The 14,689-nt window shown below is 51.5% G+C and overlaps 2 protein-coding genes across 2 annotated transcripts in view; both read right to left on the minus strand.

Annotated features, from left to right (window-relative positions):
- On the minus strand, nucleotides 1–5,337 carry LOC133340646 (AT-rich binding protein-like). The gene is made up of 2 exons (XM_061549040.1): nucleotides 4,712–5,337; nucleotides 1–4,522 (listed from the first exon to the last, which is right to left on the minus strand). Exon 2 carries the CDS (start codon nucleotides 4,440–4,442, stop codon nucleotides 3,789–3,791), a length of 654 nt encoding a protein of 217 aa, XP_061405024.1. The 5' UTR covers nucleotides 4,443–4,522; nucleotides 4,712–5,337; the 3' UTR covers nucleotides 1–3,788.
- A 6,796-nt stretch (nucleotides 5,338–12,133) lies between these two features.
- Nucleotides 12,134–14,689, minus strand: part of LOC133340966 (WD repeat-containing protein 90-like) — a 34,662-nt gene continuing 32,106 nt past the window's right edge. Inside the window, 1 exon segment of the mRNA XM_061549513.1 lies at nucleotides 12,134–14,143. Coding sequence (XP_061405497.1) covers nucleotides 13,989–14,143 — 155 coding nt within the window. The 3' untranslated portion in view covers nucleotides 12,134–13,988.

The following is a 14,689-nucleotide window of genomic DNA, read 5'->3' on the forward strand; positions in this document are numbered from 1 at the left end:
AGACGTGTAACTGTGGTCACAATCAGTGACTTACTCTCGCCCGCTATTGCGCTATAAATATTTAGAAACAATGCGACTGATAAATAGAGCGCGCGCCGCCACGGGGCCAGGTTCAACACCGAACCGCAGCATCAACAACAAACGACAACAACATCGTCAACAGAAACAAACAACATCATCAGCAGCAGCAGCGGCGGCAGCAGCGGCCGCTCCTCCTCTTTCGGCGCCACGAGGCGCGGTCCGCTCCTCGAGGAAGTTTCTTCGTCTTGTTTCTGTTATTTCTTCTGCTTCGTGTTGTTATTGTTAAGAGGGGTGGGGGGTTCTTGTAAGGAGGGTGAGGGGGGAGGGGCTGGGTGGGTTCGGAGCCGGTCCCTTCCTTTGTGTGCGCTGCACCAGCCCTCGAGAAGAGTCCGATTCGGTGCAGCCGATGACTTGATGGAAGAATCGTGCGACGATCTCACGAATGGTCGATGTCACAAATATCGTGGTGAGCGATCGAAGCCATGGAGGCAGAGGTCGCAACCGGGTACCCGATACCCGTACCCTACCCGATACCCGGCTACCCGTACCCGGCCGGGTACGGGTACCCGTTTGCGACCCTGGTGCGGCCGGGTACGGGTAGGCCGTGAGTCACTGGTGAGTAACTGTTTGTCACTCATTTCCCAACGTCTTGTCTCTTCTCACAATTCAAGTTCCTAGAATCAACCCACCCGCGCCTGCAACATGGCTTCATCCCAGAGGTCGCAATCAGGTACCCGATACCCGTACCCTATCCGTACCCAGCTGGGTACGGGTAGGGTACGGGTACGGCCGGGTACGAGTACCCGTTTGCGACCCTGGTGCGGCCGGGTACGGGTAAGGAATCAAAACCCGTTTGCGACCTCTGCACGGAGGCAACCCTCTCCGCGTCTCACGGCGACGTTCCGCTGGCTCGGTACGCTTCGTCCTCCCTCGGAGAACGTCCGTGGTCCCATCGACGGCTCCGTCACTCATTCAGCCGACACAAACGTCGCACTGGATCACCCGTTCACGAATTGTTTTGCCAACTGAAGCGATTCGCTTTGTCTCGGTCGCACGCGGTGGCCAGGAACTTGCGGAGCGGATTTCAATTTTCGACCACGATTTTTTGTTGTCGTTGTTGTTACACCTAGGCTCGAGGTCTAAAGGGTAAACATAGACCATCATCATCATCATCCATACGGTGGGTCCCTGGTTCCATCCGATCAGAATGAACCCTCACTCGACTCTGGATCAAAGGCGCATTTCTCAATGTAGCTCTGTGAATGACCCACTGACACACAGACTGTCAAGTTGCAGTTGTTTTTCGTTGTTGTTGTTACGGCTGTCGATGTTTTGTCAATCACAAATCCCTTCTCCGAACACCCGCACAGACGTGGCCATGGCCCAAGACGCGAACAACAGCAGCAGCAGCAAAGTCTCGTGCCTTGACCCAGAGCTGCCCCGCACCAACTCGGGCACAGAGAGTCGCTAAAGTGGCGTCTTGGGACCCACCGCAGTCGCTCCTCCACGGCGACGTCATCACTACGGCGCTCCTGAAAGTCTAAACTAAAAAATTGAAGGCTCACTGAGCTCGAGAATTTGTGGCCAGGGAGCTGGCCAGAGACGTGGCTATCACAAACGATAGCTCGCTCATCGAAGTGGCTTTTCATCACGTGGACATTTCTAGCAGCACAATACTCTAAACTCGTGATGTTGGTTTCTAAATGTGAGGGGGCAGGGGGAGGGAAGCCGGAGGAGCCGGAGAAGAATCCGCGCGACCACGGCGAGAGACATGCAAACTCCAAACATATACAGCAGCAGGCGTCAGGGTCGAGCCCACGACCTCCTGTATACCAGGCGAGGTAGTTAACATCTCACCGCCGAGGCACGCAAATCAAAGTCTGTCTCACTGGCTTTCTCATGCATCATGTTCACAGTTGGTGGACTGCTACGATATACAGTACACGTGTGTATGATTGCTATGCAATTATATGATATACATTTGAACGCATTTTGTAGTTAATTTGTCTTCTAAAATCAGACAGAACCAAACAACAGTTTTGCATTTAACAAGCGAATGCACGAGAAGGTTCAATCGTGTCTGGCAGATCCGCACGCACTGTCCTTGACTGCAGCTACAACATCAGAGCCGAGTGTGTTGACGACGTGAATCCATTTCGATCAACAAACACCAGCACACGGAGCAGACAAAACATCACTTCTCATGAGCTACCGCTCGATATATATAATTGGCTAACGTTTCGGGCAATGACCCTTGTTCAGGATTTAGAGACGGCGCAGATGGATGGGCTCACTCGTGGCTGGGAGTGTCTCCTTCACCAACAGTTTTAAACTGGCGCATGAATTGGTTCTTTCACCAACCGTATTACGGGTTCCGATCACACTCGCCACTGATGACAGCCGTGCTCGGGAACTGAACTCGGGTCGCCGGGTTCATAGCGCAACGGCGCGAACCGCTGCGCCACCGCTCCGTTACAGCTCTCTCTCTACTGAAGAAGAGCCATTGCGCGAAACGTCAGCCAGTTGTATATTGATCTGCTCTAATGCGGAGTTAATGACAAAGGTGTACAATGTTGTTAGTGGAATGTGTGCCTGTGCACCAATTAGCGGAATGCTCCCAATCTCGTCAGATCGTATTCTGTGTTCATAGCGCGCCTGAGATCAGCGGAAGCTAAGCGGGACTCGGCCTGGAACGTGTCCGGATTGGATCGACCGCCGTGCATGCCAAGTTGCCATCGCCGGCAGCGGTGGCTGCTCTGCGTGGTGTATGTATAATGTACTTCGATGCTCCCGCGACAATGCTCCCCTCCTCCTCACCAATCTGCAAAGACCAGCGTGGTGAAGTATGGTCAACCCCCCCCCCCCCCCCAATCCAGCAGTGTATTGATATAAAGGCCACTCTCGGCATGCACTGCGAGCGCACGAAACGCGCCACGACCGACGCAGCTGCCGCTCGATGTCTGTTGCTGCTGCTGCTCCTGTACGCGTCGATGGTTCGTGCCGTCCGTGTTCCAGCCTCGCTTCGCCCACACACAGAGGCTTAGACAAGGCAGATCGAGTGAGAGACAAGTCGGAGCCGAGTCAGGGACAGCCAGCTCGCGACGGAGAGAGTCAGAGCCAGAGACGGATTGAAACAGAGACAGCCAGAGACAGCTAGAGACAGCCAGGGACAGCTAGAGACAGCTAGGGACAGCTAGAGACAGCCAAGGACAGCTAGAGACAGCCAGCCGCCTCTCTGCCTTTCCTCCGCAAGAAGAGTCGCGGGTTCGAGTCGCTGTGCGCTGGACGTGACGCTGCTGCTGCTGCTGCTGGCGGCGGCGGTGGTCGCAGACGCGGCACGTCCACCCCGCCGCTAGTCCACACACCCTCGTGTCGGTCCGCACACGGATTCGGAATTTTCTCGACCGAGGCCACGCACCTCCGAACAACGACATCACCAATAATCATCTTCATCATCATCATCCAGCAAGAGCCGACTCCTCCGTCCACCCCGCGCTCCTTGCTCGTGGCTGCAAATCTTCTCTCGGCGCGCTCCCGCGTCGCCTGCAGGCCACGGCGGGACGTGTTCACCAATCATCGGACGCGTGCAGCGCGCAAACGACCTCACGCGCACGGCGTGAGACCGAGCCCCGAGTGATTCTGCGCACTCCTCGGGGGAGACGGGCCCCGCGCCCGGCCGCGCGCGCGGCGACTCATCGCGGCGCGCGCGACCGGGACGAGGAGAACGGACGCCAACACCCGCGAGCGACGAGCGACGCGCGACGCGCTCACACAGCCGCCACCACCACGAGGGTGGCGTCTGGAGGAGTCCCCGTGCCGCCGAGGCCCGAAGCGGTCTTCTCGTCGGCGCCCTGCCGCCGCCGCCGCCGGGTCACGCGGCAAGCGGCCACCGCCACGAGGAGGCCGGCCCCGAGCGCGAGCAGAGCGACTCCCAGCAGCGTCACCACCGAGTCGCGGGGGCTCGAGGCGCACGCCACCGCCGTGTCGACGGCTCCGACGAGCAGCGCCACGAGGCTGAAGGGGAGCACGCAGCCCGAGCAGCTCGCCTCGGCGCCCCCGGACGCGCCCCGCAGCCGATCGTAGCGCAGCGCGGCTCGCTTCGCGCGCACCACCTCGCAGCCCGCACTCGGATGACTCTGATGCTGATGACTCTGATGCTGCTGCTGTTCCGCTTGCTTGCTCATCTGCTGCTGGTCTCGTTGTTTGTGATGCTGTTGCTGTTGTTGTTCCCGCTGCTGCTCCTCTTGCTTGCTCTGCTGCTGTTGCTGCTGCTGCTGGTCTTGGTGTTTGTGCAGCTGCTGATTCAGCTGCTGCTGTTGCTGCTGCTGTTGCTGCTGCTGCTGTTGCTGCTGCTGCTGTTGCTGCTGCTGTTGCTGCTGCAGGGCCTCGGGTCCCACTCTCTGCCCCACGACGCGGCTCATGTCAGCAGCAGCAGCAGCAGCATGGGCCGCCTCCTGCCACCCGGCACCTCGTGGTCGTGAAGTTGACGTTGCTTGTGGCGGTGGTAGTGGTTAAGGTGGTGGTGGTTAAGGCGGCGGCGGTGGTAAAGGTGGTGGTGGTGGTGGTGGTAAAGGTGGTAGTGGTGGTAAAAGTGGCAGTGGTAGTGGTGGTAAAAGTGGCAGTGGTAAAGGTGGTAGTGGTTAAGGTGGTGGTAGTAAAGGTGGTAGTGGTAAAGGTGGTGGTGGTAAAGGTGGTAGTGGTTAAGGCGGCGGCGGTGGTAAAGGTGGTAGTGGTAAAGGTGGTGGTGGTAAAAGTGGTAGTGGTTAAGGCGGCGGCGGTGGTAAAGGTGGTGGTGGTAAAGGTGGTAGTGGTAAAGGTGGTAGTGGTAAAGGTGGTGGTGGTAAAGGTGGTAGTGGTAAAGGTAGTGGTAAAGGTGGTGGTAGTAAAGATGGTAGTGGTAAAGGTGGTGGTGGTGCAGTAGGGATGAGAGTTCAGTGAGCAGAGTTCACGCGCTACAGCGCACAGAACTCGGGTTCTGCGTGCGTCATCATCATCATCACCAGCAGCTGCATCTTCCAGAGGAGAATATCCAACCGTCCTTCGGCGTCGCAGCGATGATTAAATGTTGCCGCTGTTGCTATCGATTATTCCATGCATTTTTAAAATATATAAATTTTAGCATATACGTAAAAAAACAAAATACATCATTAACATCAACAAATAATTGCAATCGTGTTGTGACAGCGAGCGGGCGCTGCGCGGAGCAGCAGCAGCAGCGAGAAGAGAGCAGCGGCCAGCGCTGCCGAATGGACAGAAGAGTCACGGGGAGGGGGGAGGTGGAGAGTGGGAGGAGGAGGAGGTGGTGGTGGTGGGAGGTGGTGGTGATGGGAGGTGGTGGTGGGAGGTGGTGGTGGTGGGAGGTGGTGGTGGTCATACAAAGACGAAGACTCGCAAACCCCATCTCCCTTCCCTCCAACCACTCCTCCACTCCTCGAGTAGTCCACCCACTCCAACTCCGCCATCGACTCGAGTCTCCTCTACACTGCCCACAACCCAGAGACACCAACAGCTCCTGGCGTCGTCGCCTCTCGCTCCCCTCGTGCTCTCTGAACGCAGTGACCCGCGCGGGTCGCTGCGTGCCTGCAGCAGGGTACAAGCACAAAGCTGCGAAAAAAACACAAAATCTCAAACTACTGCCCATTCGTCTCTCCGCGTCTGCTGCGAGCGTCCAAGATTCACAACTCAGAATGCTCTGGCGAGGACCGTTGCCGTGGGTTAATGGATCTTAGACTTGAGCGACATTATTTTCTTCCCGGACAGATATCTGAATACAGGGCAACCACAAATCTGGCTGTCCGCCTGATGATGCTAGTTGGCGAAACGTCGTACTCAGATTGTGAATGTTGTGGATTGGCTCTAACACACAAGTGTGCTGTACTGGTAACGAATTGTCATTTTCTGTTTACGTGACAAGCCTTGCTAATTAGCTGTGTCGGGTGGTGGCGGGTTTAACGACACATTTTTATTTATGCGACCTAACCCCAAAAATATATATTATGGTCATTATAGGGACTCATCTACTTACGAACATTCGAATTACGAACGTTCAGAGATACGAACAAACCTGTCCATATGTCCAGTTGCATGCTCGGACCGAGAGTCGTAAGTTCAACCGCCGCGCAATAGATGGCGATGGTGGCATCTACATCTGCAGAACGTGAAGAATCAGTGGCATCTACATCTGCAGAACGTGAAGAACCAGTGGCATCTACATCTGCAGAACGTGAAGAACCAGTGGCATCTACATCTGTATTTAAATCAGCGAAAGCCTCCCGTAAACCACGTGACTTGTCTGTGGCCACTCCCACTGAAGCCCGACCCTTTTTCCGACGCCCCCTGTGAAAACAGACGCTGCTCCGTAACTCAAAGACAATCGTGAGCGTTGGTGGCAGGTCTACAATAAACTAAACAACGAGCCGTCGTATCCCCTTCCAGTTATTATTGTGACATTTCACGACATGAGTGAATTGCAAGTGCAGCGAGCCTGCCGACCATTCACACCGCGGCGACTGCACGCGTCTTCACGCAAAGTCCAATCTCGGAGTGGAGTGTGTGGGGAGGTGCACCAGCCTGCTTGTGCCACGGCCGGGTGATTCTACACGGGATGATTCTAGACGGGGTGATTCTAGACGGGGTGATTCTACACGGGGTGATTCTAGACGGGGTGATTCTACACGGTGTGATTCTTCACGGGGTGATTCTTCACGGGGTGATTCTACACGGGGTGTTGTGTGTTCGTGTGTGTGCCCTACGGTTGCAGGCCCATGGGTTAGACTCCCAGTCATGGGCAGGAGGGGGGGCACACAACAGAACAGAGACAGAGTGGAGTCGGGCAAAGGAGATTGACACTCCCGCCGAGGTTGTTGAAGAGACACGAGCGAGCAGGACGCCGTTAACGAAAGTGTCTTGGAGGAATAAAAGGCCGAAAGACACACATACACGGAGAATTGTGTTGAACGCGCACCCCTCGCGTTTGCTGACCAGTCGTCGTTATGACAACAAATGGAAGTGAACTGCAGGAAGCCACTGAAAAAAATCGAGGAAGGAGGCTGCAAAGTCTGGCACAAATCATAACCGAATACGTACGCCGAGCACACACACACACATTAACACGGGCCTGCAAAGAAACGACGAAATATATGAATGTTGAACTTCTTTCGCACCGTACCTAGCCAACCGTGCTAATCGGAGGTGCGGTAACTCAAAGAGGCTACATCGAGAGCAGGCGTGAGTGGGTTTAAGAGATTGAATCCGAGGCTGGGTTCTCGGCAGGGGTAATGAAGTCTACCACGGTACCGGCTTCTGGATGGCCATCGAACAAAGACGGCCACTGCACCGCGCGATTTCAGATGCGCTTCCGCGGCCGTCTGGAACGCTCTTCCTTCCGATATTAGGAAGCCAGTGGAGCTATGCACTTTTAAATCTAGATCGAAAACTAATTTCTTTAAAATCGTTTTGTTTGGCGCGTGTTCTGTTTGTTGTCCCCCCCCCCCCTCCCCGCACACTCCGACGATGGTTACGTACGGCGCGAAAGAAGTTCACCGTTACACAAACTCATCCTCGTGGTTACGCGTCGCTTGAGGTGGACGTCCACGTCGAGGGAGCACGCGGCGAGAGCTCCGGGGGCCGATCGTGACAGCCGCGAGCCCCTCTGAGAGGCGCGTCGGTGACGCCTTGTGCCGAGATGTGAAAAGCGTTCAATCGACCCCGAGCTGCTGCGGCTGTCCCGCCGTGACCCGGCTCTCGTTTGAAAGCAACAAAAAGAGAGAGACGTTCGGTTTGAATGAGATTTAAACGATTTCTTATTTTACCAAGTAAGGCCCCACTGAGCTCCGTGGATATTTATCAGAAGCGACCTGGCGATCTCAACCAAGTGGCTTGGCATGTTTCGCATGTTTGGCATGTTTGGCATGTTTCGCAGCAGCCAAAAACTCTAGACGCGTGAAGTTGATTCTACATGTGGAGGGAAACACAGGAGGACCCGGAGAAAAATCCACACGACCACGGGGAGAGAGACATCGCAAACTCCAAACATACAGCAGCAGCAGCAGTAGGCGTCAGGCTCTCCTCAGAGGGTGTTGATGGAGCTTTACTGATGATGGTGGTGGTGATGGTGGCAATGTTGCACAACGGCCCTTGTTTAAATCAATTGAGGCAGTGCAGAAATGGTTTTACCTTCTGCACCAATGCGAATGGTCTCTCGCACTTGGCAGGGAGGGCATTCAATATGATTGACTGCGTGTGCGTTTTGGACAGACCCCGCCCCCCATCTTAAAACATGACTTAGTGGCCAGAGCTAAACAAGTCACGGCTATTTGGATGGTGGTCAGACAGGTCGTGTCACACGGAGCAGGCGAGGGGGGGGGGGCATCGCTCGCCTGACGCTCGTGGACCTCAGAATCAGATTTGTTTATACCGCAGGAGGAATCCGATGAGCTATAAAGCTCTTTATCACAGATGTCCAGTCGGGGCTGGTGAGGACGTTACAACAAACAGCACAAACACGCGACACGCGTGCACAGTTTAGGAAAGGTAAGCAAGTCACTACAAACATTTACAAATAATTTGTATTCAAAAAGGCTTTTGGGTTAGATCGCGAACGTATAAATGTGTCGCAACCCTCCACCACCCGACACGGCCAATCAGTAAAAAATGTGTCACATTAACAAAACGCCAATTAGTTACTTCTTCACCCCACCGGTGTGTTTGAAGAGTGAATCCACAACATTTAGAATTTGAGTTGTACGACGTTTCGCTGGTAGTTACATCCAGCATCTTCGGGCGATTTGCCAGAATAGTTTAACTTTTTATTTGACCAGGTAAAGCCCATTGAGCTATCGGCTTATTTTTCAGAAGCGACCTGGCCACAAATGATAGCTCAACCAAGTGGCTTTTCATCACGTGGACGTTTATAGCGGCAGCCGAATACTCTGAACGCGTGCTGCCGATTCTAAATGTGGAGGGATGCGGTGCCGTGGTGACGCCAGTCTTGTGTCTCTGCGTGCCTTAGGGCTGTCATCTATTCGTCGGCGAAGACCCATTCTTCGCACACCTATTCAATTTGTCGCTTGACGATGCTCTAAAATGCTGTTACTGTGTGTAGATCAAGACCACTGGTCTCAAAGCAATGGCTCAAGACTTTCTCACAGACTGAATGTGAACATCAGCGCGCTACGACACTGAGCTCAATACTGCCTGGAGCTTCATCGCCAAATTAACGCGGCAGCATTTTCTGAAGGCGCGGCGCATTGAGTGACAGCTTGGGGTCACACTCGGGGTCAGGCAGAGGCAGCTGCTTTGCTTCAGACTGCGTGTGGGGGACAGCCTGGTTGGGGAGGAGGGTTCACTGGGGTCACATCTGCAGAGACGACTGCCTCCCTCCGCTCTCACGTCAACTTCGTTATCTGCGAGCCCATCCGATTCCACCCACGCACGCGGGAACGATCCCCTGCGCGCACGTGCGGATGCAGTCGCAGCGAAAGAAGTTCCAACACACACATACACATAGTGAGCGTCTATTAGGAGCCAGCACGGCACGCGAGGGTGATGTGGCGAGAACTTAAAACGATGCACGACCACCTTTGTCTCACCAGGTGTTCACGCTTATAAACAGCACACGGTCTTTGAAACTGAAGCTGAGCAGACCCAATTGAAAACTCGAGACGGGTTTAGATACCAAATGATCTCCGACTGGGGATGGCGTCTTGGTGTCATGGTTTAGCACACTGGACCTGCAATGTAGAGGTTTCTGGTTTGATCTAAATCAATGGGTACGTTCTTTAAACATCCCAACCCATCTCCATGTCGTGGTAGAATGTGGGTACAAGTACCCATTTCTTCCAAGACGTCTGATCAACATTGTCGACCAAAAACCCTCTTAGAGGGCTTCGACAGAGCTCCCTCTATTGCGAGGCCCTTCTGCCAGCAGTGCTGTGAGAAAGACATTGCAGGGCTGCGCCTTTAACCAATATTTGTTTTTCCTCTAAGCAGATGGTGTGCGTGGTCAGGATATGAATCCAGGTCGCCAAGATTGTAGCAGCGTCTGCGAAACACCGCACAGCCACTCATCAGAGGTGAGCGAGAGCTTGGAGCCCTTGATGAGAAGTGAGTAGGGCAGCAGGGGGGGGGGATCTCGCTTCTTGCCGAGTGTGGAAGTGTTCAATGTTCTCCTTGCTGTGACTGCCTCTTTTGTAGATCTGGGTCCTCAAAATATTTCACTTAAAAGCCAAAGATGCAGAGCCGCACGCGGCTCATCGCCAGCTGTTTTTTTTTATCTTGGGCCACGTGATGAGATTTATTTACTGGAATAGAAACGTGACATTGACTACGGTTTGGTCAAACCAATTATTTTTTAGTTTAAACATCATTTGATTTTACTTATATGTATAGAAAAATCGATCAGATAACACGCATCATTTCCCTTGTATTAAATGTCCGGTGTGATGATTGCTGCTGCTGTGGACAATCTCAGAGACTCGATATCAAGATCTGTAGCCGGAGATGTCTGCAGTGCAAACGGCTCATTCAAAATAACAACTTCACCATTAACCGTTGTTCATACGATGCAGTTCTGACTATATTAAAATGTAATAATTGTAACTGAATTAATATATTTGTTTAACTTCATATGCATTTACATGGAACTCATTATATACTCATAATAAACTACTCATTGTTAAACTTCGTAAAAACTGTCCATTTGTGCCAAAGTTCCACAATGTAAAAGGTAATCTGCAACTATAATTTAATATTCTTTGGGTCTTTCGGTAAAGTCAAGTAGATAGGTTCAAATTAATGAAAATAAAATAAACAAAAAAAGAGGCTCTTTTTTCCTCCTGATGATGATCGCTTGTGTTGTGATAGAAATGTTGTAGTCTTTTGTTTATTTTATTTTCATTAATCTGAACCTATCTACGTGACTTTACCGAAAGGCCCAAAGAATATGAATTCCTGCAGTCACGAACGCTTTAAGTCAAGATGTAATTTGATATTCAAGCCGACCTCATGGATACTGCGTAGATGAGAACCACATGGTAGGGCAGGCAATGCACTGCAATATAGACACAACGGACACGAGGAAGGCCACGAAAGAATTGGAGAGATACAATCAACGATTTAAAGGTACTTGGAACACCATGGGATGGGGTGGCTCAGCTGGCCGATGACCAGTCAAGGCCCCCATATGCTGCTCCAGCACGCGAACGACTAAGGTTTAAAGCCCTTCATGTCTTTTTTCTCAATCAAGTAGCATTGCATATTTCGTTTTAATAGACGAATACAGAATGTCGTCTCATCATGAATGCTCAGTGCGTCCCAATGCTGCTCTGTGTAATCTCCCCCCCCCACGTTCAGGTCTGACGCATTCACCACCACTGATGGGGGGGGGGGTGACGCCGGTTCATTCGGTGTGCTCGTCGTGTCACGCAACAGCCAGACGCAACGGGCGTGATGGAGAGGGAAGCAGCGTGGGGGCATTCGGAGGGGAACGGGAAGAGCGAGTGTTGATGATCGAGGCGGATGGATGAGCAAGCGAGGCAGGGGTGACGATTGCCACCGCCTCTTATCCCAGCATCTACAGCAGCGGACGCTCGCCGTAAACTGTGATGGAATGATTGGGTAAACAGCTCGGACGTTAAGAATAAAGCACAAGAAATTGTGGACGTAAACAAAAAGGGGAAGTTGTGATAGATGGAGCGTTTGAGCAGGACGGGGTGGGGGGGGGGTAGCAGAACAGGCATTGGAGTGGCACCCTGAGGATGCTGACCAAGTATAAGTCTTAATGCAAGGGAGTGGTGGTCATGAAACTAAGCTTAGACCTCGGAGAAAAAGTCTCTGAAGTTAAGCAGCTGCCGGACCTCGTAGAAGGTTGGAATCGACTTCAAAGTGCTGGCATGAACAGCACTGGATGTGAAGACCCCTTTATCACAGTGAAGAGCTCTTCCTATGTTCGCTTGTCAATCACAGGCAACACCAATGACGCTGGCGTTGATATAGCTGCAGAGGAAGCTCTCAAAATGAATCCTGTCTTGCTCGAGCGGATGTCTGTGCACCAGGGTGTACGCATGCATGAGAAACAAAAAATCTCATTTCATGTTACATCACAAAGCAATGTCCTTATTTGCACAAGTTTATATACAGAAATATTTCAAACAAATCAAGATATCTGTAAAACGAAATGGTAAACCACGTAAAAAAACATTAATTGCAACAAGGTACCGTTTGCATAATTTCCTCTGTAAAAGATGTGGCTTACATGTTCAATGCCAAGTTGGACTGCTACATACATAACACGACACAGTAAAACACAGCTGGCTGCAATATTGCAACTATTACAATACAGCCAAGTTAGAAATAACATTTCTATCTTGCCAAATAAACATTACAGCATACAATGCCAAATCCCACATCTCACAGCTGGGGCCAGATTGGTTCCGGAGCATTACGAAGTTTGCATCAGATATTTTTTGGACACATGTATCATTATTACAGACTTTTGCACTCACGATCATTAACGCGGGCGTTCTATCATACACTTAGAGGCTGACTTGTTTGCTCAACAATGACGCACGTCTTTGTACTTGGTTCAATGAGTCAATATAAAAGTCAGATGCGAATCTTAGTCTGGATGTACATTTTCTCTCGGCAGCTGCTCTCGTTTTTAAAAATAAAAATATGGTCAAGTCCTCGCGTACGACCCGATGTCTTGTTCCGCCACTTAACAAAGTTCACGGTGGTGAAAGCTTGAAGTTCAGCGATGTGCGAGCGACGTGAATTCACCGCGTTCCCAACAAAACTGTAGTTTCTGTTGCGTGTAAAACACCACGAGCTGAAACAATAAATCACCACGACATCAACGGGGCAACGCCCTTTCAGTGAAACCTAGGAAAATAAATATTTCCAATGTAAATATCGGACGTGTTCAAATCTTCCGGGGACTTACATGGCCCCTTTTTTTGTTGTAGGACATTTTTAACATCTGAAAGTTACAGACCGCTGCCGATGTCCTAATGGACTTCGGGGCTTTACAGTGTTTGCCTTCAAATATGACCGGTTTATACAGACACCCACTGCGAGCGCTGGAAGAGGCGCCCCATTCTGCGGATTTCCAGACACCCGAGTCTCTGCCCATTAGCTCGCATTGTGGGCTATACAAACAGTTACAGCATAGAAAGGCAGAATAGTTTTAGAAACAGCTAGTGTCAAAGGCGATAGCAACTCATACATACACTTCTCTGCTGCAAAAGGCGCAAATGAAATGTCAAATAAATATGGACTGTTTCAATACTTGTGTGTTTTGTAACTTATTGCTGTTGGTGACACTCCCATACATGTATAAAAGGGCCAATAGATGGTCTCAAATTTAAAAGAAAAGTGTGAACAAAAATACAGGGCTTTAAACGCAACCTCAAATAAGACCAAAAAACTTGCGACTGTTATTTCTATCCCTCGGTGGCTGCTGTGTTTTTAAAGTTACATTTTGTATTCCCCAGTAGGATGAAAGCAACCCAGTACAAAAAAAAGTTGCTTTGATCAGTGGAAAGCGTTCACTCCATAGAATTTCTCGGAAGTCCTTACGCCGCTTTAGAACCGATTTTAAAAAAAATCTGCCACCACAGATTTAAATGTATGCACATGCACAAAGAACACTGTTGTATCATTAAGATTTACAGTGCCACAAAATATCGTCAAACCCAACAAAACACAGCTATTAGTTGCAGCTTAATATCGCTCCAGTTTTACGTATTCCCATATCCCCACTAGCGCACAGCTCCATCTGGGCAAGCGGCCACGTTGTTCTAAGCCCCTTCCACTCCTCACCGGTCGACAACGGCCCACCACCCCACCCCCGCCGCTGCCACGCACTTTTCCCGAGAGCGTGACACTGAGCAGGCCCCGCGGCAGCTGTGACGCACGCAGGGAGGGAGGGCGGGGGAGGGAAGGGGAGCGAAGCGAGGGCCCCCCTCCACCTAACACAGCAGCCTCCACACAAAGATCTCATTGTGTGCGGCGCTGCCGAGAACGCTTCCGGACGGCGAGAAGCGAATGACGTGCGGCTCGTCGCTGTGCGTGCCCGCGTCCCGCAGCGTCCCTCCCTCCGGCGCCATCAGCATCAGGGCCCTCTCTGCACGTGGCACAAATAAATAGGGGGGGGGGGGGGGTACACATTTATCAATACATTTGATAAGCACATAAGCACTGCCGTGTCCGGAAAGCATAAATCTCAAAGGTGGATGACGAAGATCCTTGAAGGCGTGCCCAGGAAAGCGGCTTCCGACACGAGCCAATCTGCAGTCATCAGCTTTGTTGGAGGAGGGATAATTTCCACGTTTCATGTGCCTCGGAGTGCCATGTTACGTAATTCATACCACGCTTGGTAAAAGTTTGAAAATGACAAAACAAGGCGTTTGTTCTCCACGCACCAACATAGCCATCTGTGTGCATTCGCCAAGGTTGCTGTGTGTCAGGATCCCGCATTTAACAAAGTTATTATCCCGTCCTTTTGGTGGTTTGTGGTCAATCAAATTAAATATATAAACAGACAATGGTTTGTTTAACATCCAAAAACTAAAATAAACTTCATACAACGGCCAATGGGCCCTCTGGACACATGTAGCAGTAATTATTTCCTTCGCCAATTGCAATGAGCGACGCGTGACCTCCGTGACTC

This window comes from Lethenteron reissneri, chromosome 10 (assembly GCF_015708825.2).
Source record: "Lethenteron reissneri isolate LAM-NWPU_2019-01 chromosome 10, ASM1570882v1, whole genome shotgun sequence".
Taxonomy (NCBI): Eukaryota; Metazoa; Chordata; class Hyperoartia; order Petromyzontiformes; family Petromyzontidae; genus Lethenteron; species Lethenteron reissneri.